This window comes from Hemiscyllium ocellatum, chromosome 34 (genome assembly GCF_020745735.1).
Source record: "Hemiscyllium ocellatum isolate sHemOce1 chromosome 34, sHemOce1.pat.X.cur, whole genome shotgun sequence".
In the NCBI taxonomy this organism is placed as follows: Eukaryota; Metazoa; Chordata; class Chondrichthyes; order Orectolobiformes; family Hemiscylliidae; genus Hemiscyllium; species Hemiscyllium ocellatum.
The window spans coordinates 45712001-45738147 of NC_083434.1; the positions used below are offsets into that span (position 1 = coordinate 45712001).

The 26147-nt window shown below is 44.8% G+C and overlaps 1 protein-coding gene across 3 annotated transcripts in view; it reads left to right on the plus strand.

Annotated features, from left to right (window-relative positions):
- Window positions 1-26147, plus strand: part of LOC132832348 (cadherin-12-like) — a 649932-nt gene that overhangs the window by 542937 nt on the left and 80848 nt on the right. For all 3 annotated transcript variants that reach the window (XM_060850281.1, XM_060850282.1, XM_060850283.1), the window contains one exon: window positions 434-570. In XM_060850281.1, coding sequence (XP_060706264.1) covers window positions 434-570 — 137 coding nt within the window. The remainder of the gene's footprint in view (window positions 1-433; window positions 571-26147) is intronic.

The window sequence follows — 26147 nt, forward strand, 5'->3', positions numbered from 1 at the left end:
TCCCCGTGGTTTCTTTGTGGTCCAAAAGTCTATCCAGCACAATCTTGAAATTGCTCACCCAGAGTAGTTTGGTTAGCTCACTTGGTTGGATGGCTGGTTTACCATAGAGTTAATACCAACAGCATGGGTTCAATTATTGCATTGGCTGAGGTGAACATAAAGGTATATCCTTCTCTCCCTGATCTGAGACATGGTGACACTGAGGTTGAACCACCTTCAGTCATTTCTTGCTCATGAGAGAGTAGCCATATAGCCTGATAGAACAATGGTGACTTTACCTCTACAGCCAAGTTGAAATATTTTCTCTTGTCCATTCATTTGAATAAAATAATTGGGTACAAGATCATATACAAATATGTTACCTAAATTATATTTAATGTCACAGTATATGGAAAAAGATTATGCAATTACTCTTATCTTTTTGGCAATTCAGGTACTCAATTGATGAGAATACTGACCAGGAGAGATATTTCACGATTGATGAGATTGATGGAACAATTGCGACCAATGATGTCCTGGACAGAGAAGATATTTCTCAGTACAACATCTCTGTTGCAGCCAGAAAAGTCAGTAAGTACCACATACAGTCAGACACGAGTGAGTAAACAACATAAAAACGCACTGCATGGAAAATGTGGACAATACAGCATGATGTGGACCTGCTGGTGTTGGACTGGGGTGGATAAGGTCAGAGTGACACAAAACCAGGTTATAGTCCAACAGAGTTATTTTGTAACCGCACATCATACTGTCTGGATCCACCCTTCAAATAAAGCAAATTTTTTACAATGACTACTTGTTTTATATTAAATTTGGATAAGAAAACATTAGCTAATTTTTCCACATGGGCAGTGGGACACAAATTACACTAAAAATCATGTCAGTTTTTTGTTATGGAATTTTTTGCTCATGATATTCCTCAAACTTATTTGTATATTAACAAACATAAAATGTTTCTTGAACTCTTGCAATCAGGAATTTTTCTTTTTAAAAATGTGGTTAACTTTCCTTACGGTAAGAACATATTGACTACTGGGAGTTTGTACATGATTCAAAGTGATGAACAGTGATGTCAGGGGCAGGTAAGAGTGTTGCCAGTTGCTGACTGATGCTTTTGTCTGTATGTTTATAAATAAATTGAGCTAGGTCTTTAATTGTAACATTATTTTAAATGACATTCACAACAAATAGGTTGATCACATCTCCAGCATCAATGTCTTGTGTAGATTATGATTAACGTTGTCAGAAAGTAGCAGCTGTATCTTTTGATATTTCCAAGAAAAGCCATGACGTGGGGTGCTGGTGTTGCACTGGGGACGACAAAGTCAGAAGTCACATGACACCAGCTTATAGTCCAACAGGTTTATTTGAAATCACAAGTTTTCGGAGCACTGGTCCTTCATTAGGAGAACCTGACAAGGGAGCAGCACTCCGAAAGCTTGTGATTTCAAATAGACCTGTTGGACTATAACCTAGTGTCATGTGACTGCTGACTTTTTTCAGTAAAGGATGTTGCAGAATCTACTTTGAAGGGATGAGGTGGACATGGAATATGAAGAACTACGGAAGTAACTGGCACAGAGAGTGTTTTGGAAGCTTTGGTCTCCTTATTTAAGGAAGGATGTATGTGCATTGGAGGTAGTTCAGAATATGTTTACTAACTTGATACTTGGAATGAGTGGGTTGTCTTATGAAGAAGGGTGGGACACACTAGGCTTGTTTCCATGGAGATAGATGCTCCAATTTGATTGGAGCACATAAGATTCTGATTGGTCTTGCCAATGTGGACATGGAAATAATATGAACAGAGGAGCTGAATCTTTCCAGAATTAGGATAAAAGGCTTCAAAGTTAGAGATCACCATCTCAGGGCAGTAATCGTCCGGTGCAGCCAAATTTCACAGCACTGTCATCTAAGAGATTATTGGTTCCTCATTAATATGAGCTGTCCCCAAGTTACAAATGCATTCCATTCTTGAGTACGTTTGTAAGTCAATTTGAACACAGATCAGAAATCAATACTTAGAACTAAGTTTATTGTCGCACGTACTCAAGTAAAAGGACATGGCGCCATCTTAGGTACAAGTACCTAAGAACAAATCTTAGATACTAAAATAGCATTGATACAAATCGAGAAATTAAAAGGAAAGCTAAAAGTTCTACCTTACAGTTCTTCATAGGACAAATTAGGAAAATAAAGAAATAGGGTGAAAAGATAAATAATACAGTAAATATAAGATAGGTTTTCATAAGTGCGAGCAAACATTTACACGTGAGATCTTTAAATAAATATTTATACACCCATCTCATGGATTGTAATGGCGTTCATAAGTCAGATGTTAGCAAGGGGCAAAAGCTTGTTTATGGTAATTACTTCCCCAACATGGCACTAGTGTTCAGCTTTGACTTGTGAAGTTGGTGCTTTTCTGATACTTGTTTGCCTACAAAAAGGACACAATGGGATTGAATCTCATCACCCCCATCCACCGTCCCCCTCCCATCTGATGAATATCTTTACAAATTGGATAACATGGGATGCTCAATAGTATCTGTTAATGCTATTTAATTAGCTTGGATTTGAGTCTTGCACATATCCTGTATGTTCCATTTGTAAATAGATTTAAAGAAGGTTGCTTTAAGAATTGATATATTACTGCTTTAATATTTAAATGAGGATCTTGGAATATGAGACTCCGCCAGACATTTGGGTCACTTAATTTTGATTAATTATATCCTTGAAGCATTAGTCACAGCATTTGTTGTGCTAACTGAATAGCATTCTCATTTAATTAGAGCACCAGGCAATAAAAGGAATCATATAACTCAGCTAAATTAAATAAAATTGCTAATTCCATCAAAAGAAAATAATTTATGCAAATTGTGCTGAAAGTATATATATTGTTAACTAACCACTTATAAGAAATTGTGAGAAGTATACCATGTGTGTTTCCTGGGGGGTGGGGGAGGGAATGAATGATAAAAGAACAAGCTGATCCAAGGAAATCATCTCTGACTTCCTTTCATGTTCATAATTAGTTAAAGCAGCTCCTGTTGAGGTATCCAAAATCACTTCACAAAGTGTGTGTGTGTGTGTGTGTGTGTAGTTGCGGAGGGGGGATTGGCTAAAATATACCCAGCTGTATCTCCTCAGCCCCCTGTGTTTCTTCAATGGCTACTCAAAAGGCTTGTGTTGCCTGAGCACAGTGACTCTGTCCCATTACTTTGAACTGTTTAAAGTGCCCTTTTATACCTCCTTTCCTAAAAGCTTTCAATATTTTTCTTACAGCAGATGTTATGCTAACTGATGTATAGTTTCCAGCTTTTTGTCTCCTTTCATTGTTGAAAACAGGAATTACATTTGTTATTTTCCAAAATAAGAACACTGTCGGGTAACACAGCAGCTTGGTGGTTAGCACCATTGCCTCACTGCGCCAGGGATCAGGTTCAATTCCACCTTCAAGAGACTGTCTGAGTTTGCACGTTTTCCCTGTGTCTGCATGGGTTTCCTCCCACAGTCCAAAGATGAGCAGGTTAGGTGGATTCGCCATGGGAAATGCAGGATTACAGGGATAGAGTGGAGGCTGGATGGACTGAATGGCCTCTTCCCATGGTGCAGTGGTTCTATGATTCCCCGAATCACGGGAACTTTAGGAAATTAAAATCAACTACTTCACCAGCCATTTGTTTTACTGTACTGGGATAAAGTCCATCAAGGCCTAAGAACTTGTCAGCCAAAGTTCCAACATCATGCTTCTCCGGTGATTGTAATTTTCTCGGCATCTTCCTTCTCTTCCATTTCTGATTTTATAGCTACTTTTGGGATATGATCTTTAATGAAGATAATGCAAAATGCATGTTCAATTCATCTATTATTTCAGATTCACTTTACGTGGGATCAACACTCACCTCTTTTAACTTTTATTTTTAAAACATACACGTAGAAAATCTTGCCGTCTATTTTTATACTTTTAAATAGCTTTCTAATTTTTCTCTCATTATCAATATTTTTATTTATTTTAAATGAATGCTTAGGCAGTGACGCCCACTTCAAATTTCACATTAAATATAGAGTCATAGAGGTACACAGTATAGAAAAAGGCCTTTCGGCCCACCACGCCCATGCCAACCAACAAACAGCAACTACTGTAATCTCGTTTACCTGTACTTGGTTCATAGCCTACTCAGCCTTGGCATTGTAAGTGCTCATGATAGTAGACTTACAAAAAGTCCAGTCACAACTCGGAGAGCTGTCAAGGGGTGATAGGAGAGAGTGAGGGCCGCAGGTGGTGGGGAGTCAGAGTCAAAAAGTGTGGCACTGGAAAAGCAAGTTAGGCAACGTCAGAGGAGCAGAAGAGTCGATGTTTTGGGCATAACTCCTTCATCAGGAATGGAGGAAAGGGAAGGGAGCTAAGAGATAACTTAAAAGTGAGTGATAGGCATCAATATCCAGGGAATGTGGTTTTCCTTGGGACCAAAGCTAATGCCTTTGATCTTTCTAATATTCAATTGGAATTCCAATACTTCATCATAGTTAGTAAAAGAAGTGGCTAGTGAAGTAGTTCATAAGTTGATTTAAATTGTGTAAAGTTCCCTCAATTCGGGGAATGTTCTGTTATGTTAGAAAATCACAAATGTAATTTCTGTGTTCCAAAAATGAAAAAAAGACAGCTAGCTGGAAACTATACATCAGTTCCCAATCTGTCTGTAAGTCATATGAAAGGAGGTATAATAAGACTTTTAAAAATGTTCAAGGTAATGTGACAAAGTTACCATATCACAAAACATTTCAAGGTTTTGCAAAAAAGAAATCATGTTCTCCAGCGTTGGAGTTCTTTGAGAAGCCTGGATGTTGTCCAGGTCTTGCTACACATGCGCATGGACTGCTTCAATATCTGAGGATCGGCGAGTCTCGCTGTTTATGATTGACGGAAGATTATTGATGGAGCAGCTGAAGATGATGAGCTTGAGACACTATACTGAGGAACTTCTGCAATGCTCTCTGGGGACTGAGATAAAGAACAAAGAACAAAGAAAATTTACAGCACAGGAACAGGCGCTTCGGTCCACCAAGCCTGAGCCGATCCAAATCTACGGTCTAAACCTGCCAACCAATTCCGAAACATCTGTATACCTCTGCTCCCCACCTACTCAGGCATCTGTCCAGATGCATCTTAAGTGAATCTACCGTGCCTGCCTCTGCCACCTCTGCTGGCAACGCGTTCCAGGCACCCAGCCCCCTCTGTGTGAAGTACTTGTGATGTGTATTCCCCTTAAACTTTCCACCTCTCACCTTGAAAGCGTGACATCTCACTATTGAATCCTTCACCCTGGGAAAAAGCTTATCCCTATCTACCCTGTCCAAACCCTTTATGATTTTGTAAATCACAATCAGCTCTCCAATCAATCTCCTTTTTCCTAATGAAAACAATCCTAACCTACTCAACCTCTCTTCATAGCTAGCACCTTCCATACCAGGCAACATCCTTGTAAACATTCTCTGCACCCTATCAAAAGCGTCCACATCCTTTTGGTAATGTGGCACCCAGAACTGTACACAGTATTCCAAATGTGGCCGAACCAATGATTTATACAATTTTAACATGATTTGCCAGCTCTTATACTCAATACCCCGTCCAATGAAGGCAAGCATATTAATATGCCTTCTTGACCACTCTATCCACCTGTGCAGCAACCTTCAGGGTACAATGGACCTGCACTTCCAGATCTCTCTGCCCAGCAACTTTTCCCAAAGCTCTTCCGTTCATTGTATAATTCATTCTAGAATTAGACTTTCCTAAATGCATCACCTCACATTTGTCTGAATTGAACTCCATCTGTCACTTATCTGCCCAACTCTCCAGTCTATCTATACCCTCCTGTAGTCTTTGACAGTCCCTTATGAATTCTGCTACTCCACCAATCTTTGTGTCATCTGCAAACTTGCTGATCATACCAACAGTGCCGTCTTCCAGATCATTTATATATTTCACAAACAACAGTGGCCCCAGCACTGACACATGTGGAAGACCACTGGTCACCTTTCTCCATTTCAAGAAACTCCCTTCAATTACTACCTTCTGTGTCCTGTTGCTCAACCAGTTCTTTCTCCACCTGGCTAGAACACTTTATACACCATGTGACTTCACTTTCTCTCTTTAGTTTACCATGGGGAATCTTATCAGACACCTTACTAAAGTCCATGTATATGACATCAACAGCCCTTCCTTCATTTATCGACTTGGTCACTTCCTTGAAGAACTCTATTAAGTTAATAAGGCACGATCTCCCCCGCACACAACCATGTTGCCTATTACTGGTAAGCCCATTCTTTTCTAAATATAAATAGATCCTATCCATTAGTACCTTCTCCAGCAACTTTCCCACCACAGACGTCAGGCTCACTGGTATGTAGTTACTGAAATATCCCTACTACCTTCTTGTACTAAAGGGGGAACAGCATGAGCAACCTTCGAGTCCCGGCATATCGCCTGTGTTTAAGGATGCCTCAATTCTGGGTAATCAAGATGGAGGACAGGAAAAATTGCTGGCTGTAAAAGCTGCTTCTTTTTTGAGGTATTTGAGGTGCTAGAAGTGATTTCCTCGAATTCCAGGAGCAGTAATTCCTGTTTTATATGCTGTTGCATTGTTTTGAACTTTGGAAAAAAACGTCAGAACAACAACAGTTTTAAAAGAGAGAAGACCAGACAAAGGAAGCACACGGTGAGGTCAGTGCAGGAGGGAGAGAGAGAAAGAAGCTGACACTGCCTTTGCTGTTGGACATCGCAGTGTGTCTGGGAAAATTAACAACAGTGAAATTCACAACTGATCTTGGAGGAACTGTTGGACAAAGTTCACAGCACAGAATCAGATAAGTTAATCATTGTTTTAAGTGTGGCCTACAGAGAATCTGTAGTAGTGATTAGAGTGGGTTCTTTCTTGTTTATGTTTTTGAAGATATGTCTCTTGATTAAACTTAAAATATAAGCCATAACTATTCATTTAATCTGGGCGTGTTTGCAAAGGAATAAGACGGTGTTATTTTCTGTGTCTGTATATTGTGAAGGAGCAAAAATGACTTTTAGTAGAGTGATATGTACTTCTTGTCAGAAGTGGGAGTTTAAAGAGGGTTTAAGGGTTACTGCGGATTATATCTGTCATAAGTGCTGCTGGCTGCAAATCTTATCAGATTGAATAGAGCGGTTGGAGAGACAGTTAGAAGCGATGAGGAATTTGCAACAGCACCAGTATGTGATGGATGGCAGTTATAGGAAGGGGGGAAAGTCTCAGATACAGTCACACAGATGGGTTAACTCTAGGAAGGGTAAGAGAAGTAGGCACCTAGGGCAGGAGTCTTTTGTGGATATACCCATTTCAAACAGGTATGGTGTTTTGGAAAATGTAGGGGGTGATGGATACTCAGGGGAACGTAGCACGAACAGCCAACTTTCTGGTATTGAGAGTGGCTCTAATGCAACGAGGGGTATATGGGGTTCCAAGAGATCAATTGTGTTAGGGGATTCTGTAGAGTAAAAAGTGAGGTCTGCAGATGCTGGAGATCAGAGCTGAAAATGTGTTGCTGGTTAAAGCACAGCAGGTCAGGCAGCATCCAAGGAACAGGAAATTCGACGTTTCGGGCCAGAGCCCTTCATCAGGAATGAGGAGAATGTGCCAGGCAGGCTAAGATAAAAGGTAGGGTGGAGGGACTTGGGGGAGGGGCGATGGAGATGTGATAGGTGGAAGGAGGTCAAGGTGAGGGTGATAGGTTGGAGTGGGGTGGGGGCGGAGAGGTCAGGAAGAAGATTGCAGGTTAGGAGGGCGGTGCTGAGTTGAGGGAACCGACTGAGACAAGGTGGGGGGAGGGGAAATGAGGAAACTGGAGAAATCTGAGTTCATTCCTTGTGGTTGGAGGGTTCCCAGGCGGAAGATGAGGTGCTCCTCCTCCAGCCGTCGTGTTGTTATGTTCTGTCGATGGAGGAGTCCAAGGACCTGCATGTCCTCGGTGGAGTGGGAGGGAGAGTTAAAGTGTTGAGCCACGGGGTGGTTGGGTTGGTTGGTCCAGGCGTCCCAGAGGTGTTCCCTGAAGCATTCCGCAAGTAGGCGGCCCGTCTCCCCAATGTAGAGGAGGCCACATCGGGTGCAGCAGATGCAATAGATGATGTGTGTGGAGGTGCAGGTGAACTTGTGGCGGATATGGAAGGATCCCTTGGGGCCTTGGAGGGAAGTGAGGGAGGAGGTGTGGGCGCAAGTTTTACATTTCCTGCGGTTGCAGGGGAAGGTGCCGGGAGTGGAGGTTGGGTTTGTGGGGGGTGTGGACCTGACGAGGGAGTCACGAAGGAAGTGGTCTTTGTGGAACGCTGATAGGGGAGGGGAGGGAAATATATCCCTGGTGGTGGGGTCCATTTGGAGGTGGCGGAAATGACAGCGGATGATACACTGTATGCGGAGGTTGGTGGGGTGGTAGGTGAGAACCAGTGGGGTTCTGTCTTGGTGGCGGTTGGAGGAGCGGGGCTCAAGGGCGGAGGAGCGGGAAGTGGAGGAGATGCGGTGGAGGGCATCGTCGATCACGTCTGGGGGATTCTGTGGTCCTTGAAGAAGGAGGCCATCTGGGCTGTACGGTATTGGAACTGGTCCTCCTGGGAGCAGATGCGGTGGAGACAAAGGAATTGGGAATATGGGATGGAGTTTTTGCAGGGGGCAGGGTGGGAGGAGGTGTAGCCCAGGTAGCTGTGGGAGTCAGTCGGTTTATAGTAGATGTCTGTGTTGAGTCGGTCGCCCGAGATAGAAATGGAAAGGTCTAGGAAGGGGAGGGAGGAGTCTGAGACAGTCCAGGTGAATTTGAGGTTGGGATGGAAGGTGTTGGTAAAGTTGATGAACTGTTCAACCTCCTCGTGGGAGCACAAGGCAGCGCCGATACAGTCATTGATGTAGCGGAGGAAAAGGTGGAGGGTGGTGCCAGTGTAGTTGCGGAAGATGGACTGTTCCACATATCCTACGAAGAGACAGGCATAGCTGGGGCCCATGCGGGTGCCCATGGCAACTCCTTTAGTTTGGAGGAAGTGGGAGGATTGAAAAGAGAAGTTATTCAGGGTGAGGACCAGTTCAGTCAGTCGAGGGAGGGTGTCAGTGGAAGGGTACTGGTTGGTGCGGCGGGAAAGGAAGAAGCGGAGGGCTTTGAGTCCTTCGTGATGGGGGATGGAGGTGTACAGGGACTGGATGTCCATCATGAAGATAAGGCGTTGGGGACCGGGAAAGCGAATATCCTGGAGGAGGTGGAGGGCGTGGGTGGTGTCCCGAACGTAGGTGGGGAGTTCTTGGACTAAAGGGGGCAGAACCGTGTCGAGGTACGCGGAGATGAGTTCGGTGGGGCAGGAGCAGGCTGAGACAATGGATTGGCCGGGGCAGTCAGTTTTGTGAATTTTGGGCAGGAGGTAGAAACGGGCGGTGCGGGGTTGTGGGACTATGAGGTTGGAGGCAGTGGATGGGAGATCCCCTGAGGTGATGAGGTTATGGATGGCCTGGGAGATGATGGTTTGGTGGTGGGAGGTGGGGTCATGGTCAAGGGGGCGATAAGAGGAGGCGTCTGCGAGCTGGCGTTTGGCCTCAGAGGTATAAAGGTCGGTGCGCCAAACTACTACCACGCCTCCCTTGTCTGCTGGTTTGATGGTGAGGTTGGGGTTGGAGCGGAGGGAGTGCAGGGCTGCACGTTCTGAGGGTGAGAGGTTGGAGTGGGTGAGAGGGGTGGACAGGTTGAGTCGGTTGATGTCGCGGCGGCAGTTGGCTATAAATAGATCGAGGGCGGGTAGGAGGCCTGCACGGGGTGTCCAGGTGGATGGGGTGTGTTGGAGGCGGGAGAAGGGGTCGTCAGAGGGTGGGCAGGAGTCTTGGTTGTAAAAGTAGGCACGGAGGCGAAGGCGGCGGAAGAATTGTTCAATATCTCGCCGCGTGTTGAACTCATTGATCCGAGGGCGTAGGGGAATGAAGGTGAGGCCTCTGCTGAGGACTGATCTTTCATCCTCAGAGATGGGAGGTCTGGAGGGATGGTGAAGATCCGGCAAGGTTGGGAGCTAGGACCTGGAGTGGGACTGGAGCTGGGGATGGGGGCGGGGTCAGGGGCGGGGACAGAGATCGGCGTAGGGGCGGGGTTAGACGTGGTGACGTTGCTCAGTGTGGGGGCGGGGTCAAGCGTGGGGCACGGGGTCATGCGTGGTGACGGAAGTAAGCGTGGGGGCGGGGTTATGCGTTGTGATGAAGGTTTGCGTGGGGTGGGGTTACGTGTAGTGACGAAAGACGGGTGGGGGCGGAGACACCTGAGGCGTTGCGGTCGTGCAGGTTAGTGATGTCAGTGGGGACGGAAGTGGCTGCCGTGACAGCAACCGAAGGGGCGGAAATGGTTGTGGCAACGGAAGAACCGTTGTCATTCCCGGTAGCTGCGGGGGTCGCGAGTCCGTCGGCGATTGTGGAAGCGGTTGTCTGTGCGGCGATCGCCGGGGCGGTTGTTTGGGCGGCGATCGTGGAGGCTCCGAGGTCGGTGGGGGCGGAAGTGATGGTCGATGGCGGCCGTTGGTGCCTCGGGCGCTGTAGTGGTCACATGTGTAATGGCGTCCGATAGGCCGATAGAAGATTCTGGAACAGTTGAGGAACCACGAGTGTGGGGGTAAGTACATGAAAGTTTTTGGTATTTACTGTCTTTAATTTCTGATATGGCCAGGAAGAACTGTTTGTTTAGTGTGTGGATTCTTCTGTAGATGAAGAATAGTAGAGGCCCTTTACAAGTTTGTGAGAGTGTTGTCCTGAGCTGGGGTAGGGCTGATTGCAGGAAATGTAGGTAGCGATGCATGGCTGCAAGGGTGGAGCGGAGGATCCGGAAGGAGGTCTGTTGCTGGAGGCTTCGGATTTGTTGTAGGTACAGGTTGTCCTGGTTGGGTCCAAATTGTGTTGGTTGGAATGTAGTCCGGAGTCCGTGTGGGATCAGTCGGTTCCGTAGACACGTGCTGAGGAAGGAGATGTGGCTGTGGTAACGAGTCTGTTTGAGAACGTGGCTGAAGAGCTTCTGTGCAGAGGAGATGACCTGGGGGGTGCAGTGAGAGAGAGACTCACTGAAATCCTTGTAGAGGGAGGAAGAGAGCTTCTTCAAGGAAGGCATCCTTGCAAGAGGATTCGCAGTAAGTTAAAATCTTCGAGTAAAAAGTGAGGTCTGCAGGTGCTGGAGATCAGAGCTGAAAATGTGTTGCTGGTTAAAGCACAGCAGGTCAGGCAGCATCCAAGGAACAGGAAATTCGACGTTTCGGGCCAGAGCCCTTCATCAGGAATGAGGAGAGTGTGCCAGGCAGGCTAAGATAAAAGGTAGGGAGGAGGGACTTGGGGGAGGGGCGATGGAGATGTGATAGGTGGAAGAAGGTCAAGGTGAGGGTGATAGGTTGGAGTGGGGTGTGGGCGGAGAGGTCAGAAAGAAGATTGCAGGTTAGGAGGGCGGTGCTGAGTTGAGGGAACCGACTGAGACAAGGTGGGGGGAGGGGAAATGAGGAAACTGGAGAAATCTGAGTTCATCCCTTGTGGTTGGAGGGTTCCCAGGCGGAAGATGAGGCGCTCTTCCTCCAGCCGTCGTGTTGTTATGTTCTGCCGATGGAGGAGTGCAAGGACCTGCATGTCCTCGGTGGAGTGGGAGGGAAAGTTAAAGTGTTGGGCCACGGGGTGGTTGGGTTGGTTGGTCCGGACGTCCCGGTGGTGTTCTCTGAAGCGTTCCGCAAGTAGGCGGCCCGTCTCCCCAATATAGAGGAGGCCACATCGGGTGCAGCGGATGCAATAGATGATGTGTGTGGAGGTGCAGGTGAACTTGTGGCGGATATGGAAAGATCCCTTGGGGCCTTGGAGGGAAGTGCGGGAGGAGGTGTGGGCGCAAGTTTTACATTTCCTGCGGTTGCAGGGGAAGGTGCCGGGAGTGGAGGTTGGGTTGGTGGGGGGTGTGGACCTGACGAGGGAGTCACGAAGGGAGTGGTCTTTGCGGAACGCTGATAGAGGAGGGGAGGGAAATATATCCCTGGTGGTGGGGTCCGTTTGGAGGTGGCGGAAATGACGGCGGATGATACGCTGTATGCGGAGGTTGGTGGGGTGGTAGGTGAAAACCAGTGGGGTTCTGTCTTGGTGGCGGTTGGAGGAGCGGGGCTCAAGGGCGGAGGAGCGGGAAGTGGAGGAGATGCGGTGGAGGGCATCGTCGATCACGTCGTGGGGGAATCTGCGGTCCTTGAAGAAGGAGGCCATCTGGGCTGTATGGATTCTGTAGTCAGAGGTACAGACAGACGTTTCTGTGGCCAGGAGAGAAAAAGCAGAATGGTGTGTTGCTTCCCTGGTGCCAGGATCAAGGATGTCTCAGAGAGGTTGCAGAATGTTCTCACGGGGTCAAGAGGTCATTGTCTACATTGGAACCAACGATGTAGGAAAGAAAAAGGTTGAGATTCTGAAGGGAGATTACAGAGAGTTAGGCAGGAATTTAAAAAGGAGGTCCTCAAGAGTAGCAATATCTGGATTACTCCTGGTGCTACAAGCTAATGAGGGGTGGAATAGGAGGCTAGAGCAGATGAATGCATGGCTAAGGAGGTGGTGTATGGGAGAAGGATTCACATTTTTGGATCATTGGAATTTCTTTTGGAGTAGAAGTGACCTGTACAAGAAGGACGGATTGCACCTAAAGTGGACCTAATATACTGGCAGCGAAATTTGCTAGAGCTGCTCAGGAGGATTTAAACTAGTAAAGTGGCGGGGGGAAGGGCGCAGGAAATAGTGAGGAAATAGGTCAATCTGAGACTGATACAATTGAGAACAGAAGTGAGTCAAACAGTCAGGGCAGGCAGGGACAAGGTAGGACTAATAAATTAAACTGCATTTATTTCAATGCAAGGGGCCTAACACTGAAGGGAGATGAACTCAGGGCATCATTAGGGACATGGGACTGGGATATCATAGCAATTACAGAAACATGGCTCAGGGATGCGCGGGACTGGCAGCTTAATGTTCCAGGATATAAATGCTACAGGAAGGATAGAAAGGGAGGCAGGAGAGGAGGGAAATGGTGTTTTTGATAAGGAATAACATTACAGCTGTGCTGAGGAAGGATACTCCTGGAAATACACCCAGGGAAGTTATTTGGGTGGAATTGAGAAATAAGAAAGGGATGATCACCTTATTGGGATTGTATTATAGACCTCCAAATAGTCAGATGGAAATTGAGAAACAAACTTGTAAGGCAATCTCAGCTATCTGTAAGAATAATAGGGTAGTTATGGTAGGGGATTTTGACTTTCCAAACACAGGCTGGGACTGCCATAGTGTTAAAGGTTTAGATGGAAAGGAATTTGTTAATTGTGTATAAGAAAACTTTCTGATTCAGTATGAGGATGTACCTAATAGAGAAAGTATAAAATTTGACCTACTCTTGGGAAATAAGGCAGGGCAGGTGACTGAGGTGTCTGTGGGGGAGCACTTTGGGACCAGTGACCATAATTCTATTAGATTTAAAATAATGATGAAAAAGGATAGACCAGATCTAAAAGTTGAAGTTCTAAATTGGAGAAAGGCCAATTTTGATGGTATGAGGCAAGAACTTTCAAAAGCTGATTGGGGGCAAATGTTCGCAGGTAAAGGGATGGCTGGAAAATGGGAAGCCTTCAGAAATGTGATAATGAGAATCCAGAGAAAGTATATTCCTGTTAGGGTGAAAGGAAAGTCTGGTAGGTATAGGGAATGCTCAATGAATAAAGAAATTGAGGGTTTGGTTAAGAAAAGGAAGGAAGCTTATGTAAGGTATTGATAGGATAGATCGAGTGAATCCTTAGAAGAGGTATAAAGGCAGTAGGGGTATATTTAAGAGGAAAATCAGGAGGGCAAAAAGGGGACATGAGATAGCTTTGGCAAATAGAATTAAGGGGAATCCAAAGGGTTTTTACAAATACATTAAGGACAAAAGGGTAACTAGGGAGAGAATAGGGCCCCTCAAAGATCAGCAAGGCAGCCTTTATGTGAGCCGCAGAAAAAGTGGGAGATACTGAACGAATATTTTGCATCAGTATTTACTGTGGAAAAGGATATGGAAGATATAGAAGGGAAATAGATGGTGACACTTTGCAAAATTTCCATTTTACAGAAGAGGAAGTGCTGGATGTCTTGAAATGCAAAACGGTGGATAAATCCCCACGATCTGATCAGGCGGACCCTAGAACTCTGTGGGAAGCTAGGGAAGTGATTACTGGGACTCTTGTTGAGATACTTGTATCATCAATAGTCACAGGTGAGGTGCCAGAAGACTGGAGGTTGACTAACGTGGTGCCACTGTTTAAGAAGGGTGATAAGGACAAGCCAGGGAACTATAGACCAGTGAGCCTGACATCGGTGGTGGACAAGTTGTTGGAAGGAATTCTGAGGGACAGGATGTACATGTATTTGGAAAGGCAAGGACTGATTCAGGATAGTCAACATGACTTTGTGCGTGGGAAATCATGTCTCACAAACTTAATTGAGTTTTTTGAAGAAGTAACAAAGAGGATTGATGAGGGCAGAGTAGTAGATGTGACCTATATGGACTTCAGTAAGATGTTCGACAAGGTTCCCCGTGGGAGACTGATTAGCAAGGGTAGATCTCATGGAATATAGGGAGAACTAGCCATGTGGATACAGAACTGGCTCAAAGGTAGAAGACACAAGGTGATGGTGGAGGGTTGTTTTTCATACTGGAGGCCTGTGACAAGTGGAGTGCCACAAGGATTGGTGCTGGGTCCTCTACTTTTTGTCATTTATATAAATAATTTGGATGTGAGCATAAGAGGTATAGTTAGTAAGTTTGCAGATGACACCAAAATTGGAGGTGTAGTGCTCAGCAAAGAGGGTTACCTCAGATTACAACAGGATCTTGACCAGATGGGCCAATGGGCTGAGAAGTGGCAGATGGAGTTTAATTCAGATAAATGCGAGGTGCTGCATTTTGGGAAAGCAAATCTTAGCAGGACTTATACACTTAATGGTATGGTCCTGAGGAGTGTTGCTGAACAAAGAGACCTTGGAGTGCAGGTTCATAGCTCCTTGAAAGTGGAGTCACAGGTAGATAGGATAGTGGAGAAGGCGTTTGGTATGCTTTCCTTTATTGTTCAGAATATTGAGTACAGGAGTTAGGAGGTCATATTGCAGCTGTACGGGACATTGGTTAGGCCAGTGTTGGAATATTGCGTGCAATTCTGGTCTCCTTGCTATCAGAAAGATGTTGTGAATCTTGAAAAGGTTCAGAAAAGATTTACAAGGATGTTGCCAGGGTTGGAGGATTTCAGCTATAGGGAGAGGCTGAACAGGCTGGGGCTGTTTTCCTTGGAGCGTCGGAGGCAGAGGGGTGACCTTATAGAAGTCTACAAAATTATGAGGGGCATGGATAAGATAAATAGACAAAGTCTTTTCCCTGGGGTCGGGGAATCCAGAACTAGAGGGCATTGGTGTATGGTGAGAGGTGAAGGATCTCAAAGAGACCTAAGGGGCAACTTTTTCACACAGAGGGTGGTACGTGTATGGAATGAGCTGTCAAAGGAAGTGGTGGAGGCTGGTACAATTGCAACATTTAAGAGGCATTTGGATGGATATATGAATAGGAAGGGCTTAGAAGGATATGGGCCGGGTATTGGCATGTGGGACTAGATTGGGTTGGGATATCTGGTCAGCATGGATGGGTTGGACCAAAGGGTCTGTTTCCATGCTGTTATCTCTATGACTCTGTGACTCTTCGATATCTGTCAGGGCCCCAGCTATTTCCTCTGTAGTGCCCCTTAGCAACCTGGGATAAATCCCATCTGGTCCTGTGGATTTTTCCACCTTTATAACCTCTAGCCTACCCAACACATCTTCCATACTTATGTCAACATGATCCAGACCAACCAAACTTCTGTCTCTAATCTCAACATTCATCATGTTCCTCTCCTCAGTGAACACTGATGCAAAGTAATCATTCAGAATCTCACCCATTCCCTTAGGTTTGACACTCAGCCTTCCTTCATTAACCTTTTGTGGACCAATCCTTTCTCAAGTTACCCACTTGCTTCTTACATAAAAATAAAATGTTTTGGGATTCACCTTAATTCTAATCGCTAAAGCTGATTCATGACCCATTTTCGCCCACTTGATTCCTCATTTAAGGCTACTCTTCCGATATTCCTCCAGGGCCCATTCTGTTCTTAGTTGCCTGGACCTTATGTATGCTTCCCTTTTCCTCTTGGCTCATCGTATGATTTCTCCTGTCATCCATGGTTCATGAATCTTGTCTTTCGTATCCTTTGCCTTCACTGGGACATGCCTATCCTGCACTATCTTAACTTATCATTGAAAGCCTCCCACATATCAAATGTAGACTTCCTTCAAATAGCTGTGTCCAATCCACATTTCCCAGCTCCTGCCTAATTTTGATAAAATTGGCCTTGGCCCAGTTTAGTACTCTTCCCTTAGGACCACTCTCATCTTTGTCTACATGTATTCTAAAACTTACAGAATTGTGGTCACTGTTCCCAAAGATATCTCCCACCGCAACTTCTACCACCTGTGCTGGCTCATTCCCCAATACCAGGTCCATTATGGCTCCTTCCCTCGTCCGACTATTGACAAACAGATGATTGACATCCAGCAGCCAGGACCATCTTCTTTTGTACCAGGTATAGTTCCAATAAAGGGAGAGTTCTCCCCTGATTTCCATTTACCAAATCTCTGTGGTAATACATTTGGTCAGCGTCTCCTTGATGTCATGGCAATTTACTCTCACTTCATAACTGGAATACAGCTCTTTTTGTCCATGTTTTGACCAAAACTTTAAAAAAGCCAAGAGTTGAAAGGCTCTGGCAGAAACCAAACTGAGTATCAGTGAGTGGGTTATGGCTGAGCAGGTGTTGTTGATTGTGCTGTTGATGACACCCTCCATCACATTGCTGATGTCCGAGTGTGAAGCCAATAAAGATGCTGGGTTGGATTTGTTCTGTGATTTGTGGACAGGACATCCCTTGGCAACCGTTGACATTGTCAGGTAGATGTTAGTACGGACGCTGCACTGACTTCTCACTCACTGACCCTCGCTCTCAGACGGTTTCACTCAATTACCCTCACTCAATATCCCTCTCACTCACTGACCCTATCACACAGTGACCCTCTCACTCAGTGACCCTCACTTACTGACCCACTCACTCACTGACCCTATCACACAGTGACCCTCACACTCATCTTCTCACAGATCCTCTCACTCACTGACCCTCACACAGATCCTCTCACTCACTGACCCTCACACAGATCCTCTCACTCACTGACCCTCACGCACTGACCTCTGTCACTGACTCTCTTGGACCCTTTCACTCAATATGACCCTCATTCAATGATTCTCTCACTCACTGACCCTCACACTCACCTTCTCACAGATCCTCTCACTCACTGGTCCTCACTTAGTGACCCTCAACCCAGTGACCCTCATTCACTGACTTTCACACTGACCCTCACCCAGTGATCCTAACACTAAAGAAGGTATAAGAAAAAACCCCTTCCTGAAGAAGGGCTTATGCCCGAAACGTCGATTCTCCTGTTCCTTTGTTGCTGCCTGACCTGCTGCGCTTTTCCAGCAACACATTTTTAAGCACTAAAGCAGGTATGTCATTGTTTATTCATGGCGTTTGATTTCAAATGCTAATTTTTAGGATACATTTGGGTGAAGGCCTTTTTATTTGACACCATCCTGAAGAATACATGGCTGATGCTGAGAAGTTGGGAGAATAGGTCAATTTTTTAACAGTCATTGTCTAGAAGTTGGATGGAGGTGACACTGGCTGGGCAGTATTTATTGTCCATCCCTAATTTCCCAGGAGGCAGTAAGAGTTAAGCATATGGCTGAGGGTCTTGAGTCACACATTGGTGAGGTAAAGATAGCAGATTTCCTTCCTGAAAGGACATTCTTGAACCGGATGGGTTTTTATGGCAATTGATAATGCTTATATGATCACCATTAGGCTAGCTTTTTATTAGGAGTATAATTTCACTGTGGGTTCAAATCCGACCATCGGATAACCACAGAAGAGTTTCGTTGCATTTTCCACATGATTTTTAGCCCCCACCTTGGTAACAGTGAGATGTACAATAGGAGTATTGCCTCAATGTTTCACCTGGACATCAGTGCCATCAACAATCCAGCTAGCCCTCCAAACTGCATTGAAGAGTCCGTCTGGTTAATGGATATAAATGACTGAAGTAGGTAGAAGCTTTGGACTTTCTGATTCATGAGCTAAGAATTTGCAGTTTGGGCCGATGCAGCAGCACATTTGTGAACTTGCTCCAGAGCAGGAGAGATCAGATGGTCATGAATCAACAGCCAATTTCAAGGCCAGTTTTGATCCTGTTCCCAAAACAGGAATTGGAGAGCCCAAAGGTCAGCCAATCCTGCCTCACTTTTCCCAGTTGGCAAAACTGAGCCATAATTTATTGGACAGACTTTACAGTTGGTCAATGTTTTTAACAAGAAGCAATCGTTTGAACCTGATGGAAATTGGAGACCAAAGGGACATGCTTTATCGCTGCTGTCAGAGAAATTGATGAGGAAATCGTTGACGTTGCTCTGGAGCTGGTCACGTTGAAATCTCCCTCTGAACATTCATCTAGTTAATGTGCTTCCCACCATAATCCACACATTAGCAGCTTCAATCCTGTATTAAAGGAATTCACCATTCACCTCTTCCTTTAGCAACTTGTTGGTTTTCGAGCATTCTGAACAGACATAATGTAGTTCAGTTAACATGGTTTTAATTTAATAACTTGGTTAGACATAAGCACGTAAGGAAGAAAGCAGTGGAGAGTGATTCTGGTTCTGGGAGTTGACAAAGGGTAGAAGGAGGTTCCCATGAAGCTGACATATCAGACAAGTTCACTGGAGCTGAATAGTGTAGCCTCTGTACTGTAAGCACGAAGATGATAACTTGTCTCATGGTGCAGGGTATTGTGGATTACAATGAAGCAACACTTCCTCATTATGGTGTGGGACCATTTCTTACTCCTAACCATGGAGGGGGAATCATTTGAAAACACGAGTGGGTGGAAAATGTCACTGTGGTTCCATTGTGGGTCCCATAAAACACAGATCTGCAGCAGCAGCAGCACAATGCATGTCTGATGTGGCGATAATGAAGAAGAGCTCCCAGAAATGATTAATCACTCAAATGAAAGTTAATTTGTAGCTCCTTTTAAAATGCGACAAAATTAAATCACAATATCATTAAATCCTTGACTTGCCAGGACTTCAAAAGGTCCCTGATTAACAGATGACAGCCATGTAACATTCATCTGTATGTCTGCCACTATCTCTGTCAAACCATTCGATAAGTCAAGGTTATTTCAGCAGCATTTCCTGGCTATTCCAGCTCTGTTAAAAGAAGAAAAGCTGAAATTGTGAATGTGCTGTTCCATCTAAGAAGTTGAGTTCCTACTCCTTCCAAGTTACGTCCTATCAATGTTTGAGCTGTAATCGTAATTTCTTCATGATCACAGGATCAAAGCCCAGAAATTCCTCACCCCACCCCATTCTGCGATAACCCACATTGTATTTTAAGGAATAAGTCTCTTGATTTCATTTCAGAAAAGTTAGGGACAGATTATAAATACAGCATCACCTGTATCCTGGGATAAATTACAAGTGGCAATAACGGTCCATGGTTTTCTTTCAGTAGCACTGAGAGCAATCAAACAAAATTCCAGAATAATAATTGAGACCTACTCACAAATAATCAAACTACTCCAACTTCCAGTCAAGTGATCAGGAGGGACTCTAAATACTTTCACAAATTATTATTCATTCAAGGGATGTGGGTGTCCCTGGGTCGGCCAGCATTTGTGGCCCAGAGGATAATTACCAGTCGACCACATTGCTGAAAGACACACTGAACTTGATGGATTTTTATTACGAGAATTCCATCAATACCATCAAATTTAATTCCAGATATTTCCTGAATTTCAGTTTTGTGATCTGCCATGATAGAATTCAAACCCCTGCCCTCACAGCTTTGACAAAGGGTCAGTTAGACTCGAAACGTCAGCTCTTTTCTCTCCTTACAGATGCTGCCAGACCTGCTGAGATTTTCCAGCATTTTCTCTTTTAGTTTCAGGTTCCAGCATCTGCAGTAATTTGTTTTTATTCCTCAGAGAATTAACCTGTGGTGTTGGACTATTGCCCAAGACCATCAGCACTGTGTCACTATACGCCCCAGAAAGAATACTTGTTTATCCGATGCTTTCGCACACCTGCTTGACACCTGAGCACCTTGCAGAGCTGGTTTTGGATACTCCAATGTGGCACTGGTAGAGTTTTACATTTGCAGAGATCCACCTTCAGGATTGTAAATTAATGGTTCATTCATTTTGAAGGGGCACAAAGTTGAAGCTTTTCATCCTGCACTCATCAGAATTCAGATGCAGGAAAGCTAACTTTGAAAGGGGACACTAATTTCCCGAACTGGATAACTTGGTGTTCCCTTTCTTTGATGCAATTGCTTTCACTTTTCTTCAGGTCTCCAATCCACCATGAAGGATTTTGCACGGACATAGGTAGCATTGACTCGTGACTCACCTCTCCTTTACGTCCTCGGTTGAATGCGATGATTGACTGCAAGATGGCTGTTGAAGAATTGGACCTAATTATTTGACTCATAGAAACTTTGAAGTAGGAACAGGAGTAGGCCCTTCAAGCCTGCTCTGATGTTCAGTATGAGCATGGCTTATTATCCAACTCAGTACTCTGTTCCGACTTTCTCCCCATTCTATGGAATCCTGACTGTGTGGTAAGAGGCCATTTGGCCATCAAGACGGCAAAAACTCTCTGAAGGGCATCCCATGCTATCCCTGTATGTACCATATAGAAGACAATTTCCCATGGCCAATCCACCAATTCCTGCAGGAGGAAATGAGAGCACCCGAAGGAAACCCACACAGACATGGGGGAGTGTGCAAACTCCACACAGACAGTTGCCTGAGGGTGGAATTGAGCCTGGATCCCTCTGAGGGAGAGTGCTAACCACTGAGCTACCATGCCACACTTTGTTTCCTTTAACACTAAGAACTATATCTAACTCCTTTTTGAAAACGTTCAATGTTTTAGTCTCAACCACTTTCGGTGACAGAGCATTCCACAGGCTCACCACTCTCTGGAAGGGCTTTTGCCTGAAACATCGATTTTCCTGCTCCTCGGATGCTGCCTGAACTGCTGTGCTAGTCAAGCTCTAATCCACTCTCTGGGTGAAGACATTTCTCCATATCTCAGTCCTAAATAGCCCACCCCATAACCATAGACTATGACCCCCTGGTTCTGGACTCCTTGCACATCAGGAACAGCCTTCCCACTTTTACCTGTCTAGTTCTGTTAGAAATATATAGGTTTCGATACGATCCTCCTTCATCCTTCTAAATTCCAGTGAATATAATCCTAATCAATCCAGTCCCTCTTCATATGTCAGTACTGCCACCCAAGTAATCAGGTTGGTAAACCTCATATCCTAATAGTCAATTCACAAATCTCAGCATGGGCACAATTAAACTCATCAATTATACAACTTGTTCATGTATGGACTTCAGTAAGGCATTCGACAAAATTCCCCATGGGAGACTGATTAGCAAGGTTAGATCTCATGGAATACAGGGAGAACTAGCCATTTGGATACAGAACTGGCTCAAAGGTAGAAGACAGAGGGTGGTGGTGGTGGAGGGTTGTTTTTCAAACTGGAGGCCTGTGACCAGTGGAGTGCCATAAGGATTGGTGCTGAGCCCTCTACTTTTTGTCATTTACATAAATTATTTGGATGTGAGCATAAGAGATAGTCAGTAGGTTTACAGATGACACCAAAATTGGAGGTGTAGTGGAGAGCGAAGAAGGTTACCTTTGATTACAACAGGATCTTGACCAGATGGGCCAATGGGCTATGAAGTGGCAGATGGAGTTTAATTCAGATAAATGTGAGGGGCTGCATTAGTGGAAAGCAAATCTTAGCAGGACTTATATATTTAAAGGTAAGGTCCTAGAGAGTGTTGCTGAACAAAGAGACCTTGAAGTGCAGGTTCATAGCTCCTTGAAAGTGGAGTTGAACTTAGATAGGATAGTGAAGAAGGCATATGGTATTTTTTTTTTATGGTTCAGAGTATTGAGTACAGGAGTTGGGAGGTCATGTTGTGGCTGTACAGGACATTGGTTAGCCCACTGTTGGAATATTGTGTGCAATTCTGGTCTCCTTCCTATCGGAAAGATGTTGTGAAACTTGAAAGGGTTCAGAAAAGATTTATAAGGATGTTGCCAGGGTTGGAGGATTTGAGCTACAGGGAGAGGCTGAACAGGCTGGGGCTGTTTTCCCTGGAGCATCGGAGGTTGAAGGGTGACCTTATAGAGGTTTACAAAATCATGAATGGCATGCCTAGGGTAAATAGACAAAGTCTTTTCCCTGAGGTCAGGGAGTCCAGAACTAGAGGGCATAGGTTTAGGGTGAGAAGGGAAAGATATAAAAGAGACCTAAGGGGCAACTTTTCACACAGAGCATGGTACGTGTATGGAATGAGCTGCCAGAGGATGTGGTGGAGGCTGGTACAATTGCAACATTTAAAAGGCATTTGGTGTATGAATAGGAAGGTTTTGGAGGGACATTGGCTGGGTGCTGGCAGGTGGGACTAGGTTGAGTTGTGATATCTGGTCAGCATGGATGATTTGGACTGAAGGGTCTGTTTCCGTGCTGTACATCTCTATGTCTCTATGATGCTATGACTCATAATTCCACAGATTCTGGTCCTCAGTAACTTTGCTGCCTTGAGTATTTATTGTTTGGAATCACATCTGCATGCAATGTCATACATACCTTTATGCAGTCAGTTAAGGTTAATAAACCAGCTGTAACAAGACAGGTGGCTTTGCAATTACTATGGAATTAAACCAGAATTACACCAGTAATTAGAGTCATAGAGATGTACAGCATGGAAACAGACCCTTCGGTCCAACCTGTCCATGCCGACCAGATATCCCAACCCAATCTAGTCCCACCTGCCAGTACCCAGCCCATATCCCTCCAAACCCTTCCTATTCATATACCCATCCAGATACCTTTTAAATGTTGCAATTGTACCAGCCTCCACCACATCCTTTGGCAGTTCATTCCATACATGTACCACCCTTTGCGTGAAAAAGTTGCCCCTTAGGTCTCTTTTATATCTTTCCCCTCTCACCCTAAACCTATGCCCTCTAGTTCTGGACTCCCCAAACCCAGGGAAAAGACTTTGTCTGTTTACCCTATCCATGTCCCTCAATTTTGTAAACCTCTGTAAGGTCACCCCCTCAGCCTCCAACGCTCCAGGGAAAACAGCCCCAGCCTGTTCAGCCACTCACTGTAGCTCAGACCCTCCAACCCTGGCAACATCCTTGTAAATCTTTTCTGAACCCTTTCAAGTTTCACAACATATTTCCTATAGGAAGGAGACCAGAATTGCACACAATATTCCAACAGTGGCCTAACCAATGTCCTGTACAGCCACAATATGACCTCCCAACTCCTGTACTCAATACTCTGACCAAGAAAGGGAGGCCTACCAAACACCTTCTTCACTATCCTATCTACCTGCGACTCCACTTTCAAGGAGCTATGAACCTGCGCTCCAACGTCTCTTTGTACAGCAACACTCCCTAGGACCTTACCATTAAGTGTATAAGTCCTGCTAAGATTTGCTTTCCCAAAATGCAGCACCTCGCAGTTATCTGAATTAAACTCCATCTGCCACTTCTCAGCCCATTGGCCCATCTGGTCCAGATCCTGTTGTAATCTGAGTTAACCCTCTTTGCTGTCCAACACACCTCCAATTTTGGTATCATCTGCAAACTTGCTAACTCTACCTCTTATGCTCGCATCCAAATCATTTATGTAAATAACAAAAAGAAGAGGACCCAGCACCGATCCTTATGGCACTCCACTGGTCACAGGCCTCCAGTCTGAAAAACAACCCTCCACCACCACCCTCTGTCTTCGACCTTTGAGCCAGTTCTGTATCCAAATGGCTAGTTCTCCCTGTATTCCATGGGATCTAACCTTGCTAATCAGTCTCCCATGGGGAACCTTGTCGAACGCCTTACTGAAGTCCATTTAGGTCACATCTATTGCTCTGCCATCATCAATTTTCTTTGCTACTTCTTCAAAAAACTCAAACAAGTTTGTGAGACATGATTTCCCACACACAAAGCCATGTTGACTATCCCGAATCAGTCCTTGCCTTTCCAAACACATGTACAACCTGTCCCTCAGGATTCCCTCCAATAACTCTTCCACCACCGAGGTCAGGCTCACCGGTCTATAGTTCCCTGGCTTGTCTTATCCACCTTTCTTAAACAGTGGCACCACGTTTGCCAACCTCCAGTCTTCCGGCACCTCATCTGTGACTATCAATGATACAAATATCTCAGCGAGAGGCCCAGCAATCGCTTCTCTAGCTTCCCACAGAGTTCTCGGGTACACTGATAGGTCCTGGGGATTTATCCACTTTTAACTGTTTCAAAGACATCCAGCGCTTCCTCTTCTGTAATCTGGACATTTTGCACCATCTATTTCCCTACAGTCTATATCTTCCATATCCTTTTTCACAGTAAATACTGATGCAAAATATTCATTTAGTATCTCCCCAATTTTCTGCGGCTCCACAAAAGGCCGCCTTGCTGATTTTTGAGGGGCCCTATTCTCTCCCTAGTTACCCTTTTGTCCTAAACGTATTTGTAAAATCTCTTTGGATTGTCCTTAATTCTACTTGCTAAAGCTATCTCATGTCCCCGTTTTGGCCTCCTGATTTCCCTCTTAAGTATACTCCTACTTTCTTTATACACTTCTAAGGATTCACTCGATCTATCCTGTCTGTACCTGACATATTACTTCCTTCTTTTTCTTAACCAAACCCTCAATTTCTTTAGTCATCCAGCATTCCCTATACCTACCAGCCTTTCCTTTCACCCTGCCAGGAATATACTTTCTCTTGATTCTCGTTATCTCATTTCTGAAGGCTTCCCATTTTCCAGCCGTCCCTTTACCTGCTAACATTTGCCTCTAATCATCTTTCGAAAGTTTTTGTCTAATACCGTCAAAATGGGCCTTTCTCCAAATTAGAACTTTAACTTTTAGATCTGGTCTATCCTTTTCCATCACTATTTTAAATCTAATAGAATTATGGTCACTGGCCCCAAAGTGCTCCCCCACTGACAACTCAGTCACCTGCCCTGCCTTATTTCCCAAGATTAGGTCAAGTTTTGCACCTTCTCTGTAGGTACATCTACATACTGAATCAGAAAATTGTCTTGTACACACTTAACAAAGTCCTCTCCATCTAAACCTTTAACACTATGGCAGTCCCAGTCGATGTTTGGAATGTTAAAATCCCCTGCCATAACTACTCTATTATTTTTACAGATAGCTGAGATCCATGTATGGAGTCAGCTATTTCAAGGGGGCATAGCTTTAAATTAAGGAATGGTAGGTATAGGACAGATGTTAGGGGTAAATTCTTCACTCAGCGAGTCATGAGTTCATGGAATGCCCTGCCAGTAGCAGTGGTGGACTCTCCTTCTTTATGGGCATTTAAACGGGCATTGGATAGGCATATGGAGGATAATGGGCGAGTGTAGGTTAGGTGGGCTTGGATCGGCTCAACATCGAGGGCCGAAGGGCCTGTACTGTGCTGTATTTTTCTATGTTTTCTACATTTTCTATCTCCTTACAAGTTTGTTTCTCAATTTCCATCTGACTATTGGAGGATCTATAATACAATCCCAATAAGGTGATCATCCCTTTCTTATTTCTCAGTTCCACCCAAATAACCTCCCTCAATGTATTTCCAGGAATATCCTCCCTCATCACAACTGTAATGCTTTCCCTTTTCAAAAATGCCACTCCCCCTCCTCTCTTGTGTCCTTTTCTATCCTTCCTGTAGCATTTGTATCCTGGAACATTAAGCTGCCAGTCCTGCCCATTCCTGAGCCATGTCTCTGTAATTGCTATGATATCCCAATCCCATGTTCCTAACCATGCCCTGAGTTCATCTGCCTTCCCTGTTAGGCCCCTTGCATTGAAATAAATGCAGTTTAATTTATTAGTCCTACCTTGT